Genomic DNA, 15,539 nt, shown 5'->3' with positions numbered 1-15,539 from the left:
ACCTTGGCCAGGAATCCAAAAGACAACACAACACAAGTTCACCCCAGAATCATCTGGCTACCAGCACATGCATGGCAAGCGTATTGCCAAAAGGCACTCATTTCAGTCTTATTTCAGTTCAACATCTTTCATAAGCTTAAAAGGAGTGGCCTTAGGGGACACCAGCACAAGACACGAGAGGATTGTGACAGAAGAATGGTTGCTTGATTTAGACAGACTCACATACTATACCAGGATCTCTTTCCTTCAGGATTGTTTTCTTGACTGATCGCAGACCTTAATTGGTGGTTAATTCTAAAAATTCAAGCTCACAGGTACAGGTGACCTATTTATATCTCTTCATTGAATTTAGACAACATGTCTGCTCCTAGAGGAAGTGTTGATGGTGTTCCAATGACCAGAACAAGCAGTAGTGGAAAGTCTTGCCAGTTATTCTGAGGCCGCATGCAGGATTCTATGGCCTGGTTGCTTAATTCTTTCTAAAGTCCAACTTGAATCAGCAAGATGAAGAAGATGGTGATGCTTGTGGTGGGCAAGTGCACCCTGTCTCAGTGATGATTGACTCAAGCTAATGGATACCATTAGTGTTTTATGAAAAAAAATATGGTAAGAGTATATAAAAAAACATGCATTCAGGAAGAAGGCAACAGAGAAAGGAAACCTGTGGCTTTGTATTCTCAAGAGAATACTCCATATGGTGTACATGTACTCTGAAGAAGAAGGGGAGAGCTGGCTGTATGGCAGCAACAAATACTATGCCATTCATCTCTGTGTCGTCACATTGTTGGAAGATCATGGCATGCATGTGTACACACAAGAATAAGAATCCAGGCTTTTGGCAGTTACAAGGGGTGAAATATGATAAAAAAAATCCCTCTATTAGCACAATGCAGATGCTGTGAATAGAGATTAGGTTGAAATATAGCAATAATCATTTAATGATGTCTCACATAAGCAAATGTGAGATGAAAGAATGAGCTACTTTGTGCTGCTATGCAAGTGACTGTGAATTAGTTATTCCGATAGAAACGATCAAAATTTACAATTCAACAGTGCCTTTGCATAAGCCAGTATAATAAACTTCTTGTGTTGTGCTAGCTGCATTATCCTGTATGATGTACCCTACTTTAAAAAGGGAACAATATGGACTAAAAAAGCTGATGTGCTGCATACAATTAACCATTACTCAACTAAATGTAACGTAAATGCCACCACCATATTATTATTCACTTTAATGATGAATATTGGGAGGAAAGCGACTGTCTTGTTGTTTTTTTCTGTGGTAATGACCTTTTCCAAAGGCCCTTTAAAGCTGTTAGATTTCAACACATCAGCTTGGAACGACTCTACAAATGGTTGCTGTGAGTGTTCACCCTCCAAAGATCTCTGTGTAGCTTTCATTACCTCAGAATAGACTGTGCTGTTTAGGTGGTAAGAAAAATATTTATAAGGAACATGCTGACTTATACCTGCACAACATATACTACTATATCTACACTTAAATAACTATATCTGTTTATATCAAGGGCGTCGATTTGGGTAGGGACGGTAGGGACATGTCCCTACCAATATCCAGGGAACACTCAATTGTTCCTAGCAATAATTCGACCAAGCCTATGTATATTTATACATAACCACTGATATCCGTCTGTGTCTTGTGCTTTTTTACTTATTTCATTTAACATTTATCCAGGAAACATTAAATAAGATGAAAATATTTTACAACGGCGTTCTGTAAAAAATAGCGCAACTTGTGGAACACAAACGGTTAACAGATTTACCCCCTGCAATAAATCCCGCTTCTGTAAATCAACTCTCTAAAATGATTGGCCTTTGCCTTTTTTGAGTCCTGCCTCTCTAACCCACATCGCTGTTTGATTGGCTTTGTCTTTCTCGCTAATGTGTTGAGGTCGGCTGTAGCTATATTCCGTTGTATGAAGCAATATGCAACGTGATTATGCAGGTTACCGGTATGTGGGGAAGAAAGTATTCTTATAACAACAGTTTTATGCACAAAATACGACAATAATGTTGCCCCCACCAATGTCAAATAAATTATGTCCCCACCAATGTCAAATAAATTATGTCCCCACCAATGTCAAAATCAAACTTTCGCCATTGGTTTATATCTATATATTCATATATAATTCCATATGAAAGCATTTGAGTTTGAGAAGAATAAATGATAATGATATTTATTTCTAGATGTGTTAAAAAGATTAGAACATGGCAAATTCTGTTTGGGCCCATGCATTTAACAAGTGATCAGAAATATTGGAACAAGTTACCCAGCTGTGCCCTTGTCTAGCTCTGAATATCTAATTTAGGTCAAAGCACTGTCAGAGTTAATACAACAAATCTGAATTGTGAATTCTAAAAAATATAACCACTGGTTTAGTAACAACCAGACACTCAATAGGCTGACCAAGGTAAACGACAGGAGATGATGACTGTGAGAGATATGAAGAAAAATCTAAAAACTATGGTCAGTGACATCACCAACAACCTGCACAGGACATGGGTGAAGGTACTGCAAGCTATAATAAAAAAAAAAATTATGAGAGCAGAAATATAAGGGCTATATAATAAGATGTAAATCACTTATTAGCAGGAGACCAGAATCAGAAGACCAGATTGGAATTTGCAAAGAGATTCAGGAATCAAGATTAACCTCTACAAAAGTGACGAAAAGGCCAAAGCGTGGAGAAAGAAAGGATCTTCTTATGTTCTAAAGAATATGAGTTCATCAGTCAGTCATGGTGGGGGTTAGTGTCATGGCTTGGGCTTGCATAGCTTCTTCTGGAACCGGCTCACTAATCTTTACTGATGATGAATTCACAAGTCTCAGAATCATTCTGTCTGCAAATTTACAGAGAAATTCATCCAATCTAATAGTGAGGAACTTCATCATGCAGCAAAACAACGTCTAAAACACACTGCCAACACAACAACAGACTTCATTAGGCGAAAATAGTGGAGGGTTTTAGGCTGGACAAGTCATTCATCTCAACCCAAATGAGCAGCATTTAACCTCCTGAAGATGAGACAGAAGAGAGGAAATCTACAAAACAAACAACAACAACAGAATCTATGGCTATAAGTCTGGAAAATCATCACAAAATCTTTTTTTTTAATTTTTTTTATTGTGAATCGGTTTACAGCTAAATGCAGCTACTGTATTGTTTGCAGTTGGCAACCAAATATGTATTATTTACTTTCATTTATATTCCTATTATTGTTACTATATTTCCACTAAATATTAGGTGGTCTACTACCAAGGTTGACAAACACATCTGGATGTAATTATCATAGAACAAAAGCCTCCTCCCATAATCGTCTTTGGATCTCAGATGCAAACGCCTTGTCGTTCCAATACTTTCAGAGGGTATTGGATTGTATATAAATTCATATATTCATTCCAATCTACTAGCATTTCTGAATAATTAAAAACATTTTATTGGTTATTTTCCCAGTGATACAGCAATAATAGTGAGAGTTGTTTATTTGCCACAAGACAACAGCTGTTTCTGCTGTAAAACATGCAAGCACGCAGACTAGAAGCAAAATGTGTCAACAAATTTCCAGCTGTAGTACAGGGAGTGTTTGCATGGGTGTGTAGCAGTTTTAACAATGGGAAACAGCAGTAGGGTGAGGTGTGAGGCACTGAGCGTGGCACATGCCTTGTCTCCATCAGTCATGCCTGGTGAAAGTGTGATTAGAGGCACAGTGCTAGACCCAGCATGATGTATAGCTTCGCGCTCTTACTACCATCCTTGATCTTGATCTCTTCCTCTTTTTTTTATATCTCTTGTTTTGTACCTCATTTTGATTCTTGGCTTTCTAATATTTCTTCCTTTCTATTTATCTTCCACCTCTCCCATCCTAATTTGTTTTTCCTGTCTGTATGTACTTCATTTCTTTTCTAAATCCTTATCTTAAGTCACAGTCAGTACTTATAGTGTTGTTCTCTCTCTCTCTCTCTCTCTCTCTCTCTCTCTCTCTCTCTCTCTCTCTCTCTCTCTCTCTCTCTCTCTCTCTCTCTCTCTCCCTCTCTCCATCTATCTCTCTTTCACTCTCAGTTGCCAGGCGTTACCCTGTGTTTATGGGCAGAGCACATCGCTCTTATATGCGGCAGGAGCCGCTGTACATTCAGACAGTGCTAAAGGTCAACCGCACGCTCTACATTGGTGCCAGGTAACCTTACCTATTTTACTTCTTCATCTTAAAGTCTACATTACAAGTTGGCCACTACAGGGACACAACAGGAAAGCATTTAAATTCCATTTAAACCCCAGTGATGCCATAGCATATTTATGACTTGCAGTGCAAGTGAACATATCTGAACATATGCAGTCTGGCAGGAGGCTCTGTATACCTCTCTCTAGGTCAAGCAGAAATAGCACATGTACTGAATAAAGAAAAAAATGCCATCCCCTTCAGGGCTGGTCAGTAGCAATAATGAGTCATAGGCGAAGTAGATAATATGTGGTAGCTTCATATTAACTTATACCTTCCCTGGTTGCCGGTTGTCAATGAAGAAAGCAGAAATAGAGAGTAGCTAGAATAAATGACTGCATAATCCTTGATTTTTATTATAAATGAAGAAAAGAGCCTTTATACTGAGCACAGGAGGTAAAATATATTTGTGCCTGCTATGATTATCAAATGAAATAAACTGTCCACTAAATTTAGACAGTGGTTTAGTTGTCAAATCCAAAAGGACAACCCGAGGACCACTGCTTGGTCCTTGAGTAACCGCTTGACTATCAACAGCCCAGTTGAGTTGTCACTATGGCTAAATGACCTATGCGGTTATTATAACACTTTAAATAATAAAGAACAGGAATATAAATCTTAAACTAAAAGCTAGCATAACATCAGTTAGCTAGCTTGAAGCGTTTGGATGTTAGATACTTACACTGACATTTACACAAATATTGGTAAGGATCTGCTCATCATCTACATTTACATTTACATTTACATTTACAGCATTTGGCAGACGCCCTTATCCAGAGCGACGTACATAAGTGCTTAAATCTCTAACACTGAATACATTAATGCTGGTTCACTAGGTTACATACTTAAGATACCATGAGTTTAAAACATTTGTTCAAAGTTACAATGAAAAAGTGTCAAAGTTTTTTTTTTTTTTTTTTTTTTTTTTTTTTAATGCAAAGGATAAGGAAAGAAGTGCTAGTTGAAGTGTTTCCTGAATAAGTAGGTCTTCAACCGCCGCTTGAAAATAGCCAGTGACTCGGCTGTCCGGACCTCTATGGGAAGTTCATTCCACCACCTTGGTGCCAGTACAGAGAAGAGTCTTGTAGTATACTTGCCTCTTACCCTGAGAGATGGTGGAACCAGTCGAGCAGTGCTGGTAGATCGGAGGGTGCGGGGTGCAGTGCGAGGAATGATGAGGGCTTTGAGGTAAGAGGGAGCTGGTCCATTTTTGGCTTTGTAGGCCAGCATCAGTGTTTTGAACCGGATGCGTGCAGCTACCGGAAGCCAGTGGAGGGATCGCAGCAGCGGGGGGGTATGCGAGAACTTTGGCAGGTTGAAAACAAGCCGGGCAGCTGCATTTTGGATCATTTGCAGAGGACGGATTGCGTTCATAGGTAGACCTGCCAGCAGTGCATTGCAGTAATCCAGTCTAGAAATGACAAGAGACTGAACAAGTACCTGGGCAGTCTGTGTGGACAAAAATGGCCGAATCCTTCTAATGTTGTAGAGAAGAAACCGACATGAGCGAGTCACATTAGTAACATGAGAGGAAAAGGACAGTTGATTGTCCATGGTTACCCCAAGGTTGCGAGCTGTGGTTGAAGGGGAGATCAGATCGTTGTGCAAGGATATAGCAAGATCGTGACCTGGGGATGAATCACCTGGGATGAACCTGGGATCATCTAAAGCATATGAGTTCATCAGTCAGTCACGATGGAGGTTAGTGTCACGGCTTGGGCTTGCATAGCTTCTTCTGGAACGGACTCACTAATCTTTATTGATGATGGTAGCAGCAGAATGAATTCACAAGTGTCAGAGTCATCCTGTCAGCAAATTTACAGAGAAATGCACACAAATCGGATGCTTTGCTCTTTAAGTAATGGAGAAACATGCATTTACAGTAACAAGAGGATCTTGAAACAAAAGTCAAATCAAAACCACACGATATTTTAACCATTTTGTTCAATTTTAACCATTTATAATATTATCTTGATCCATTTTTGCTATATAGGTCTCTCCCCATTTAAATAGTTGGTTCTTATATGACTGATGAGTACTGTATATATAATAAACTTTCTGGGACCATTACCAAGATGACTGCCAAGTGCACAAACCTTATTAAAGGTCTATGGTACAAATCAGAATTAGATTATAGCAAAATTGAACAGAAAGGTAACATAATGCACAAGATAATCCTCTAAATATTTATAGACAGGCAACATACAGTATACGCAGCCTTATTCACTCAAGCACACATACTCACATCCACTTTATAACAAAGCAGGAGTAGGTTGAATTCATTTTTTTCCATAATAGCCCATGTATTGTTTATTGAGTGTGTATGGGAGAGTGTGATTATGTACATTGAAAGCGCTTCAATATCACTTTTGAAAAGCTGCATGAACCTGTGATTGTATTTATTGTGTTTTCTTCCCTGTATTTTTCTACTACAGTTTACTTCTATTGTTTTTGTCTTTTCTTTTCTATTGGTGTCTATCATTTATGTTGAAAGCACCTGTAAGTTCTACTGCATCAAAACCTCACATGCTGACTCTAATGGACTGATGCCTTTTTGTCACCAGCAAATTATAAATTGCATGAGGATATAAACCTTTTTTTCTTAATGTACGTTGGCTGCTTTGGAAATGTTAGACTTATTAATGTTACACCACTATCTTATATATGAGTATTTTATACCGGACAGGATTTTTCATTTAAACAGCAGTGACAGGTGTCTAGTCTGTCTGAAATGGAAATGAAAAATTACACAGTGGAACAATTTCATTACAACTTGAGATCTCTAAAAGCACTTCTGTGATAAGCGTCGGATCCAATAATGTAAAGGAGGTATTATCCACTCTGAAAGTAATTTTTTTCCCATCTGCTTTTTATTACTTACACTGTGTGTGTGTGTGTGTGTGTGTGTGTGTGTGTGTGTGTGTGTGTGTGTGTGTGTGTGTGTGTGTGTGTGTGTGTGCGTGCGTGCGTGCATGCATGTGTGTGTGCGTGCGTGTGTGTGTGGTTTGTGTGTGTGTGTGCACTCTGTCCAGCGGGTGTCTTAAACAGTGTTAGTAATACACCACACTCGCTTCAAAGTCAGTGTTGACAGGAGGTTTTAAGCTCTCTAGAGAATTCACATGTGCTCCTGCTTAGACCAAAGGCTGAAGGGTAAACCCTTTGGAAAAAGGAGGTTAGGAAGCCAGACTTTGCCCCCTGCCCTCTACTTTCCTAAAACACTCTCTTCTTGTCTACTTACTGACAGCAGAAACACCACAGGTTGGTTTGCAGGATTCAAGGTGGCAGGAAAGCTGGAGGAAACCCTTTAACACCTTCCAGAAAGTGTGAGGACTTAGGACAGAATATTCACAAGGCTGGGAGAATATTTGCAAAGAACAATGCAGACATATTACTCATAACCATTTATAGTTTCATATCTATGAGCCCTAAAGTTGTCAGTATTTTCCACAAGGAAAGTTTTCAGACACAAAAAAGTACATTTTCTGTGTTCCATATTCAGATTATGCAAATCAACAGTGTTTTTCTCGCATCTCTGAGCTTGTCAGAATTTCTTGAGTAGAAGTGTCTGAGAGGGTGTTTTTAAAATACGTCTAGACCTCTGACATTAAACACAAGCACCTGCCTTGTGCCCCCATAAATAAAAACAAATACCTTTATGTCAAATGTAATATGATGTAGAATAAAAGCAGTAGACAATTTTAAAATTAAAAATAATTAATATTATGATATATGAACATGAAACGGCTAGCGCTGCAATAAACATCAAATGGGAGTTTAGTATATTGCAGATATCCTGTTGTATTTCTTTTAACAATATGGCTTATAAAATAGCACTTGATCCAGCACATCTTGTTAATTTGCATTTAAGTTTTGTATATAATGTGCCTATAGTTATTTGTGCACATGACTAATGGAAACAAAGACCATAAAACTAATATGTACATTTTTATGCATTTAATTTAGTATTTCAAGAAAATAATGCCGAAGTTTCTGATAAAATAGGTGTGCTCTTGTGTAATGAAAACTTTCCCTGGTTTGAAGGACATGCTGACAAAGAACTTTTATGTAATAATTTTTCTTAAATTGCCTTCCATTTTTTTTTTCTTAGTGATCAAAATCTAGCGAGAATTAGCCTTCGACCTGACATTGTGGTTATGTCAATCTGTCAAATAGTCTGGACAATGCTGGACAAAAATGCACTTGAGTCCAAAGTCAGAGTTGCAAGTATGACATTTGAGTCAGAGTTTTACTCAAACTCCACCTTCCATGTGTACATTAATTATGAATTGTGACATATATATCGTTACTGTATGTATACTTGTCCACCACTGTGTTCAATCTCACTGTTAAATCCTCACTAGGTGTGCATACCTACAGTAGTGCAAGTTCAGAATCAGGTATCAGAAGATACTGTACGTCTATCAGAGACGCATAAAAGATAAAAGTTCTTCCATGTAATAACACAAAATGCGGCATATTAGATCTACACTGAATCAGGCCTCGTGGTTGAAAATAATAATTAATACTTACAGTATAGAACATCATGGTTGCATTTTATAATGGTGTGATTCTTCCTGACCAAAACATTAACCTTGTTGTCTCTATCGTTAAAGACAGCCATGTTAGTAATCACAGTCTGTACCCGTCTGATTAGGTAACAACAGAACCTTGGCAGTTGTGTCTTCAGGGATTTTCATCAGTGTCATGCATCATAACTTCTAAGAGTTGTTTACGTTCAAATCATTCTTGACTTCTCATGCTACCTGACGAGTGAGTTGAACAACATTGTTAATGAACTAGCTAGAATGTCACATTTGTTGATTATTAAGTTCAGTGTACATTGGCTGGTCAATTAGGGACTATCTAATCAGTACAGTAAAGAACAGCATCCAAAGATCTTTCTTTTGATTTTTTAAACAATATAAATATATCTGCTTCTTTATTTACTTAAATATCTATCTATCTATTTATTTATTTATTTGCCAGTTTGTTTTTATTATTTATTATTTTATTGTTATTTCAGTGATGATGATTGCTTACATTTGCATTTAAGTCTATTAATCTTAGAATCTTTTAATGTCTTTTAATGACCGCTGGCTACCATCTGCAAGTGCTGCCCAATTTGATGTCCTTCTTTGCAACTGACTATCATCCGAACAGAATTCTGGGCTTTAACTTACTGAGAATGATACGAGAGGATGTTTTAAAATTTGGCCAAAAGAATTCAGCCTTCTGAATTGAACATCGTTTAGACAAACAGCCAAAAACAGCTTCTTTTGAATATAAATTATGATGCAACCTTCCAAATTCTGTGTATGATCAAGGATAACTTGGTGACATGATAGTACTGGTCGGTAGCATCATAGCTCCATGGTTCCCCAGTTTGATCCTGAGTTCAGTTAACTGTCTATGAAGAGTTTTAAATGTTATTGACGTGTCTTTCTAGGTTTCCTCTGATCTGAACAGGATGAAACAGTTAATAAGGATGAATGAATCTAGGATTACTGTAGTTAGCAAACAGAGAAAGATGTCGGACTAGGTTTTTATTATATTAAAACTGAATAGTTTCCCCAAGGATACATTTTAGCTTTTATTTAATATACCTACCTAAATGCTGCTATTATTATTATTATTATTATTATTATTATTATTATTATTATTATTATTATTATTATTTTGGAGCATTGGTTTAGAACCTGGTGCATTTTCTCCTTTAATTCAGTTAATTTAGACATACATGAACATAGCAATCACACTACAAATGCAATCCACATTTAATCAGTGTGATAGCAAATGAACTCTGGAGCGGTTCGATTGTGGTGAGCGAGTTATCTGCACCAGCAAATAACAATGCATAATGGCAACTGCTCAGTATGTAGAGTGTTATGCCGCATGTTTGCTTAGATAAAGGCTCACATCATGAATCGCAGGTTATCGTCTCTGATAAATCTTTAGTGACAAGGAATATTGTGGACGAGCGCATCATGGCAATTCAAAAACACCCCTTTATTTTAAAATGATGTAGAATGGATCTCCAAAATGGGTGAATTGATGCAGTGATTACCAAGATTGCTGCTCAGACTGAAAAATTATATCAAATACAGCTAAAAAAAAAAAAAAAAAAAAAAGCCAGTAGAGCTTGTGTCTCTCTTTCGTGAGATAGTTTACAGATATGAATAGAACTACAGAGCAACAGGCTCACTCTGACCAATCAGAGGACAGATTACTCACTTGTGACATTTTGATATGCTTTGAAATTTGTGTGAAAGCAAACCGAGCCGAGGAGAAAATACGACATTATAACTATTTAAGTCTGCTATTTTAGAAAAAGGCACAGAAAGTCTGAAAAGCCTTCTTGGCTTGATGCCAAGAGCGTGCATCTGGTTTTTAAATATTAAATTGTTTTCACTTGGCTTACAACAATTTCATTTGCTTACTGTATAATTCTGAATGTGTTAGTGTATGTAATGCCAGTGAATATATGTTCATGAAATTGCCCAGGACAGGGTAACAGTATAGGTTACTTAATGAAAGAATTAAGTATGTGAAGTAAATTATATGTAGCCATGAGACATGTCAGTAACCAGGCCATATTAACCTTGGGAACCAAACTGCAAGGTTAATCAGGCAGCTAGTGTAATGGCTGGTGTGAAATAGCCTCCTACATAAGGCACTTTTTTAGAGGAAATTACAGGGTTTTTTTTTTTCTGGACAGGTTTCGATGCTCAGAATATTGGCCATAAATGAGACTGTGATTTTAAAAATGAGCACATTGAGCCAATTTCATGACTCCTTCAGTAGAACACATTTATTCTCTAGGATCCCAAGAGGGAATGTATCATATCTAGTCTGTTTTAGAGATTTTATTAGCTTTTTAGGACATGTTTGACACTGGGAGCTGTAAATGCTCTGTAGTAATGGTCTAGCTGTTATAATTGGTCCCACAGTTCCAGTGAGTAGTAAAGAATTTGTTCTTCTGTTCTTAAATTCAGCCTTTTAAGATGTCACCCAGATAATCGATAAATTTCTTAATTAGATTAATGCTATTAACTAAAATTCAGATCCAATGTATTAAGTTAAAACAGTGGCCTTCTTTAGTTCAGAGTATTACTGAGTTTATAACTGTAGAATGTTTCTTGTTCAAACCATTTACTTGTAGTGTGTGTGTGTGTGTGTGTGTGTGTGTGTGTGTGTGTGTGTGTGTGTGTGTGTGTGTGTGTGTGTGTGTGTGTTTGGCAGGGATTATGCAGGGATTATCAGTACGATGCCAGTCTCCATTATTAGTCAAAAGTAGCTGAGTGAGCATTAGTGTCTCATTACTTTGTCTCATACTTTTAGGTACATTTCTTTTTATGATTTATAGCAAGTGACATAGATTTGTAGGTATTTAATGCATTAGTGTAGATTGTGATTTATTAGTGTGCTGCATCAATGGGTTTTATTATACGTTTAGTTTTCTGTATGGAAAGCACTTTGAGACTGTGGTCTTAAAATCAAAAGTGCGATATAAAACAACATCATGAAAATGTCTTCGAGTAACGTAATTAACACACAACTGCTCCGATGATTCATTATTTCACCTATATTTTTTATTAATAAAAGATTACGAGTTTAAGAAGAGATGAGGTTCTAAGAAGAGATGAGACTTCTTTGCTTCTGATGAATTGTGTGTGTGTGTGTTTGTGTGTGTGTGTTTCAGAGATGACCTTTACCGTGTGGAACTGGACCATGTAACAGGGGATGAGATGTTCTACAGCAAAGTAAGTCCTATATCCTCACACAAAAACACACAGACTCTCTTTGTCTCAGTAACATGTGTGTGTGTGTGTGTGTGTGTGTGTGTGTGTGTGTGTGTGTGTGTGTGTGTGTGTGTGTGTGTGTGTGTGTCTTCTATTGTGTGAATGTGTGAATTATCCACATTGTCTTTCTTCCACTATTACAGAAACGAACGTGGGAATCAAATAAGAATGACATCCGAATCTGCAGGATGAAAGGCAAACATGAGGTGAGTGTTAAACAATCAGGGTCAAACACTGTTAAGTGCTTCGAAGATGTCTTGAAAAGTATCTCAGTGCATTTCAACATTGCGAGTACTGTATATTCCACTCTTAAGTAGTTGAGTGAATATGCAGCTCAGATGTAGAGTACTCACTCATGATAGCTAAACTTCTGATGCATTAACCGATGTTGATATACAGCAGCGGTCAGTGTGTCTTATTCGTTGTCAGCTAATTGACCAGTTGTGCTGATGCTGATGAGACTCGAAGCTTCCGACAGTGAAATTTCTTACCAACAGGATCCGGGCATTTTATCGACTAGAAGAAATTAAAAACTGGAAAATATGTAAGCAGCCTACAGTGAGGCCCAAAAGTCTGATGCTAGCGTTAAGTGTTTTGATTTCATTAGTAAATTACAGTTCCTATTATTCTTCACTGATGGCATGGTGGCGCAGCGGGTAGCAATGCAGCCTCACAGATCTATGGTTCCCTGTTTTAACGGGTTGCTTTCAGCTCTCTGGATTACATCTGGTTTCCTCCTGCATCCCAACAACATGTCAGTAGGTGGACTGGCTAAAATAAATGATCCTGGTGTGTACATGGTGCCTTGCAATGGACTGATGTCCCATACTGATGCTTTCCCACCTCATGCCCTGTGTTCATATGATAAGCTCTGAGTAATAGAAGAAAAAATGCTGGTTATTTTTTAGTAAATCATATTATTCAGCTACTATTCATGTAATTTATAACAGAGTGGACACTAGTCAATAGAGTAATATTATAAACTCAGCCAGGATATCACCATTTGTCTCTAAATTATTTTGAATGAATCTTTTTTGTTTTTTAATTGAACTTTCCTATGAGTAAATTGCTCCTACAATGCTAGGTAAAAACAGAAATTCTGTTTCTGTGTCGATTTTTATATGAGCTATTAACCCACACTGTGAAGTGTGACAAGACAAAGAAATTTAATGCTGAATGTGAGCACAACAAAATAGGCAAGATTCTAATTTTGGTTAACAAAAAAAAAAAAAAGGGTTAAACGAAACAAGAAAAATCAAGCAATTATTTCAAAATGACTTGATTTCTACAAAGACAAAAATTGATTTTAATGAGACTTAATCAATATGTAAAAATGCAGCAATTTACAGAAATTTGGAACATTGAAAAGTCATTCAAACCAGAAAATGCAGCATAGGTTATTTCACAGTGTAAGAAATATACACCACCAAAAGGCATGTTTGTAATCTGTTTGCTGATTTATTTCAGTATTATTATTTCAGTAATATTATATGACTGCATAAACCTTTTCACATGTATGCTAACATTATTAAATCCTCACAAAATGAAAGCTTTTGATTTTGAATGTCAGCTATGAGTGTTTATGTGTGATTGTGTCAGGATGCCGGTGAATGTCCTCTAGGCTAAAACACACACTTGGTGGTTTGTTTTCTTTGATCTTTGCCAGACAAATGACCCCTTTTCCTGAAGTTCAGAGGCTAATTGCAGTAGACTGGCCTTTCCATAGTACAGGAAGTGGAGCTAGCATGGTTTTGTACAGGTGCAGTTCAAGGGGATTGATGGGATTGGTTTCATTGAGGATTGATGTCCAACCGGGGCGTGTATTATTTTTCCGCAAGAGCTAGCTTACAAATGAGACCTGTCTCTAATGCATACTGATAGACCTTTCTGTTCCAGCCACACACTCACACACACACACACACACACACACACACACACACACACACACACACACACACACACACACACACACACACACACACACACACACATACACATATACTCAGACAGAAACCTACACAAGCCTGACATTCCCAACACAAATCTGCATGTTGTTTTCTCATTATATTTCTGTTGTTGTTGTTGTTGTTGTTGTTGTTTTTTTTTTTGCTAAATTCTGTCTCTTTTCATCCTTTCTGTCTATTCTTTGCTGGATCTTTTTCTGAGACAGAAATGTTTGTTGTGTCAATTCCTTCTTGAAAAATCCTCACTATTCATCATGAGACCAAAATAGCAGAATGCATAGCATTAAAGACAGTGAAAGAAAGAAACACACACAATGCCACGTCTGTTTCGGTGAATTCTTTCTGCTGCCATGTTGACTGTGTATTCCTATGTGACACTTCACATCTGTCCTTTGAGATCTTTGGGAATTAGTAAGAAAATTAAACAGTAAGCAGCAAGCTGTGGGTCTGTGGTGTATTTATTGTGTGTCAGATAAAATCCAAAATCCTGTTTAGGCCAATTAGGATCATTAAGGTAAATGTCTGTTAGAGGAATTGGAGGTGAGAGAGCGATAGAGAGAGAGAGAGAGAGAGAGAGAGAGAGAGAGAGAGAGAGAGAGAGAGAGATTCCCATCAGCTACACACAATTACATGTACTGTACAGGATGTACTCTAACACAAGGTGATCCACTAGATGTATTCTAGTGAATTTTATTTGTATTGTGCTTTTGAAAATGAAGAGCTTGCAAACATGCTTTACAGGAATTTAAACATTCAGAATACAAATGACAAAGTTTAATATTTTTTCATTCCTAATATGATATGAGGAAGAAACCTTGTGAGAAACCAGACTCCATCCTCATCCGGGTGACATCGGAGAATGCGTTTATAAGTAACTTCCTTTTCATAATTGTATATAATCAGTGGAATTGCATAACCAGGAGCTTTTGAGCAACTTATAAGTCTAAGCATGTGCATCATTTCTAAATCCATTATAGATTTACCATAAAATGTTTCCCCCAGAAGCCATCAAATGTTCTTTGATGAAGAACAAAGCGTACAGTATAAAATGCAATTCAAAGCTTCTGCCATGTAGGTCAAGGTAGTTCATGTGGGGACCTCAGTACAGTAGACACATCGGCACGTCTGTTGTCATTAAACCGGTTTCAGACTCTGGTTAACATTCACAGTACAGAAATACTTTAAAAACAAAACAAAAAAAAAACACATTCAAATTGATTCATAGGGCCTGCCCTTATACAGGAGGAATCAGTTTTGTAAGTGCTTTGCTGTGACCCTGTGCTCATATCTGCAATGTCATGTCAAGATAAAGTGGCCAGGGTTTTTTGCCTTACTGTTTTTTTTTTTTTTAAATAACTCAAAACAACATTGCAACGTAGCAATCATTCAGAAACTACAGTCTTTATTCTACCAGCACTTGGCCTGTTTTGGCAGATGGTAGATGGTCATACTAAGCTGGCTTTTTCAGCAGGGTATTTTTGGTTCCAGACTTTTATTCCTAGCTGCAGCTGATAGTTGCTGTGCTGCTATAGGCCTTTTA

At 37.4% G+C, this 15,539-nt stretch overlaps 1 protein-coding gene across 4 annotated transcripts in view; it reads left to right on the top strand.

Moving 5' to 3' along the window:
- sema6ba (sema domain, transmembrane domain (TM), and cytoplasmic domain, (semaphorin) 6Ba) overlaps window positions 1-15,539 on the top strand; it is a 129,127-nt gene that overhangs the window by 72,760 nt on the left and 40,828 nt on the right. For all 4 annotated transcript variants that reach the window (XM_027137286.2, XM_027137282.2, XM_027137288.2 and 1 more), the window contains 3 exons: window positions 4,080-4,194; window positions 11,936-11,996; window positions 12,179-12,241. In XM_027137286.2, the coding sequence (XP_026993087.1) occupies window positions 4,080-4,194; window positions 11,936-11,996; window positions 12,179-12,241 (239 nt within the window). The remainder of the gene's footprint in view (window positions 1-4,079; window positions 4,195-11,935; window positions 11,997-12,178; window positions 12,242-15,539) is intronic.

The sequence above is a fragment of the Tachysurus fulvidraco genome, chromosome 22 (assembly GCF_022655615.1).
Source record: "Tachysurus fulvidraco isolate hzauxx_2018 chromosome 22, HZAU_PFXX_2.0, whole genome shotgun sequence".
Taxonomy (NCBI): Eukaryota; Metazoa; Chordata; class Actinopteri; order Siluriformes; family Bagridae; genus Tachysurus; species Tachysurus fulvidraco.
This window is presented reverse-complemented; position numbering and strand designations above follow the sequence as displayed.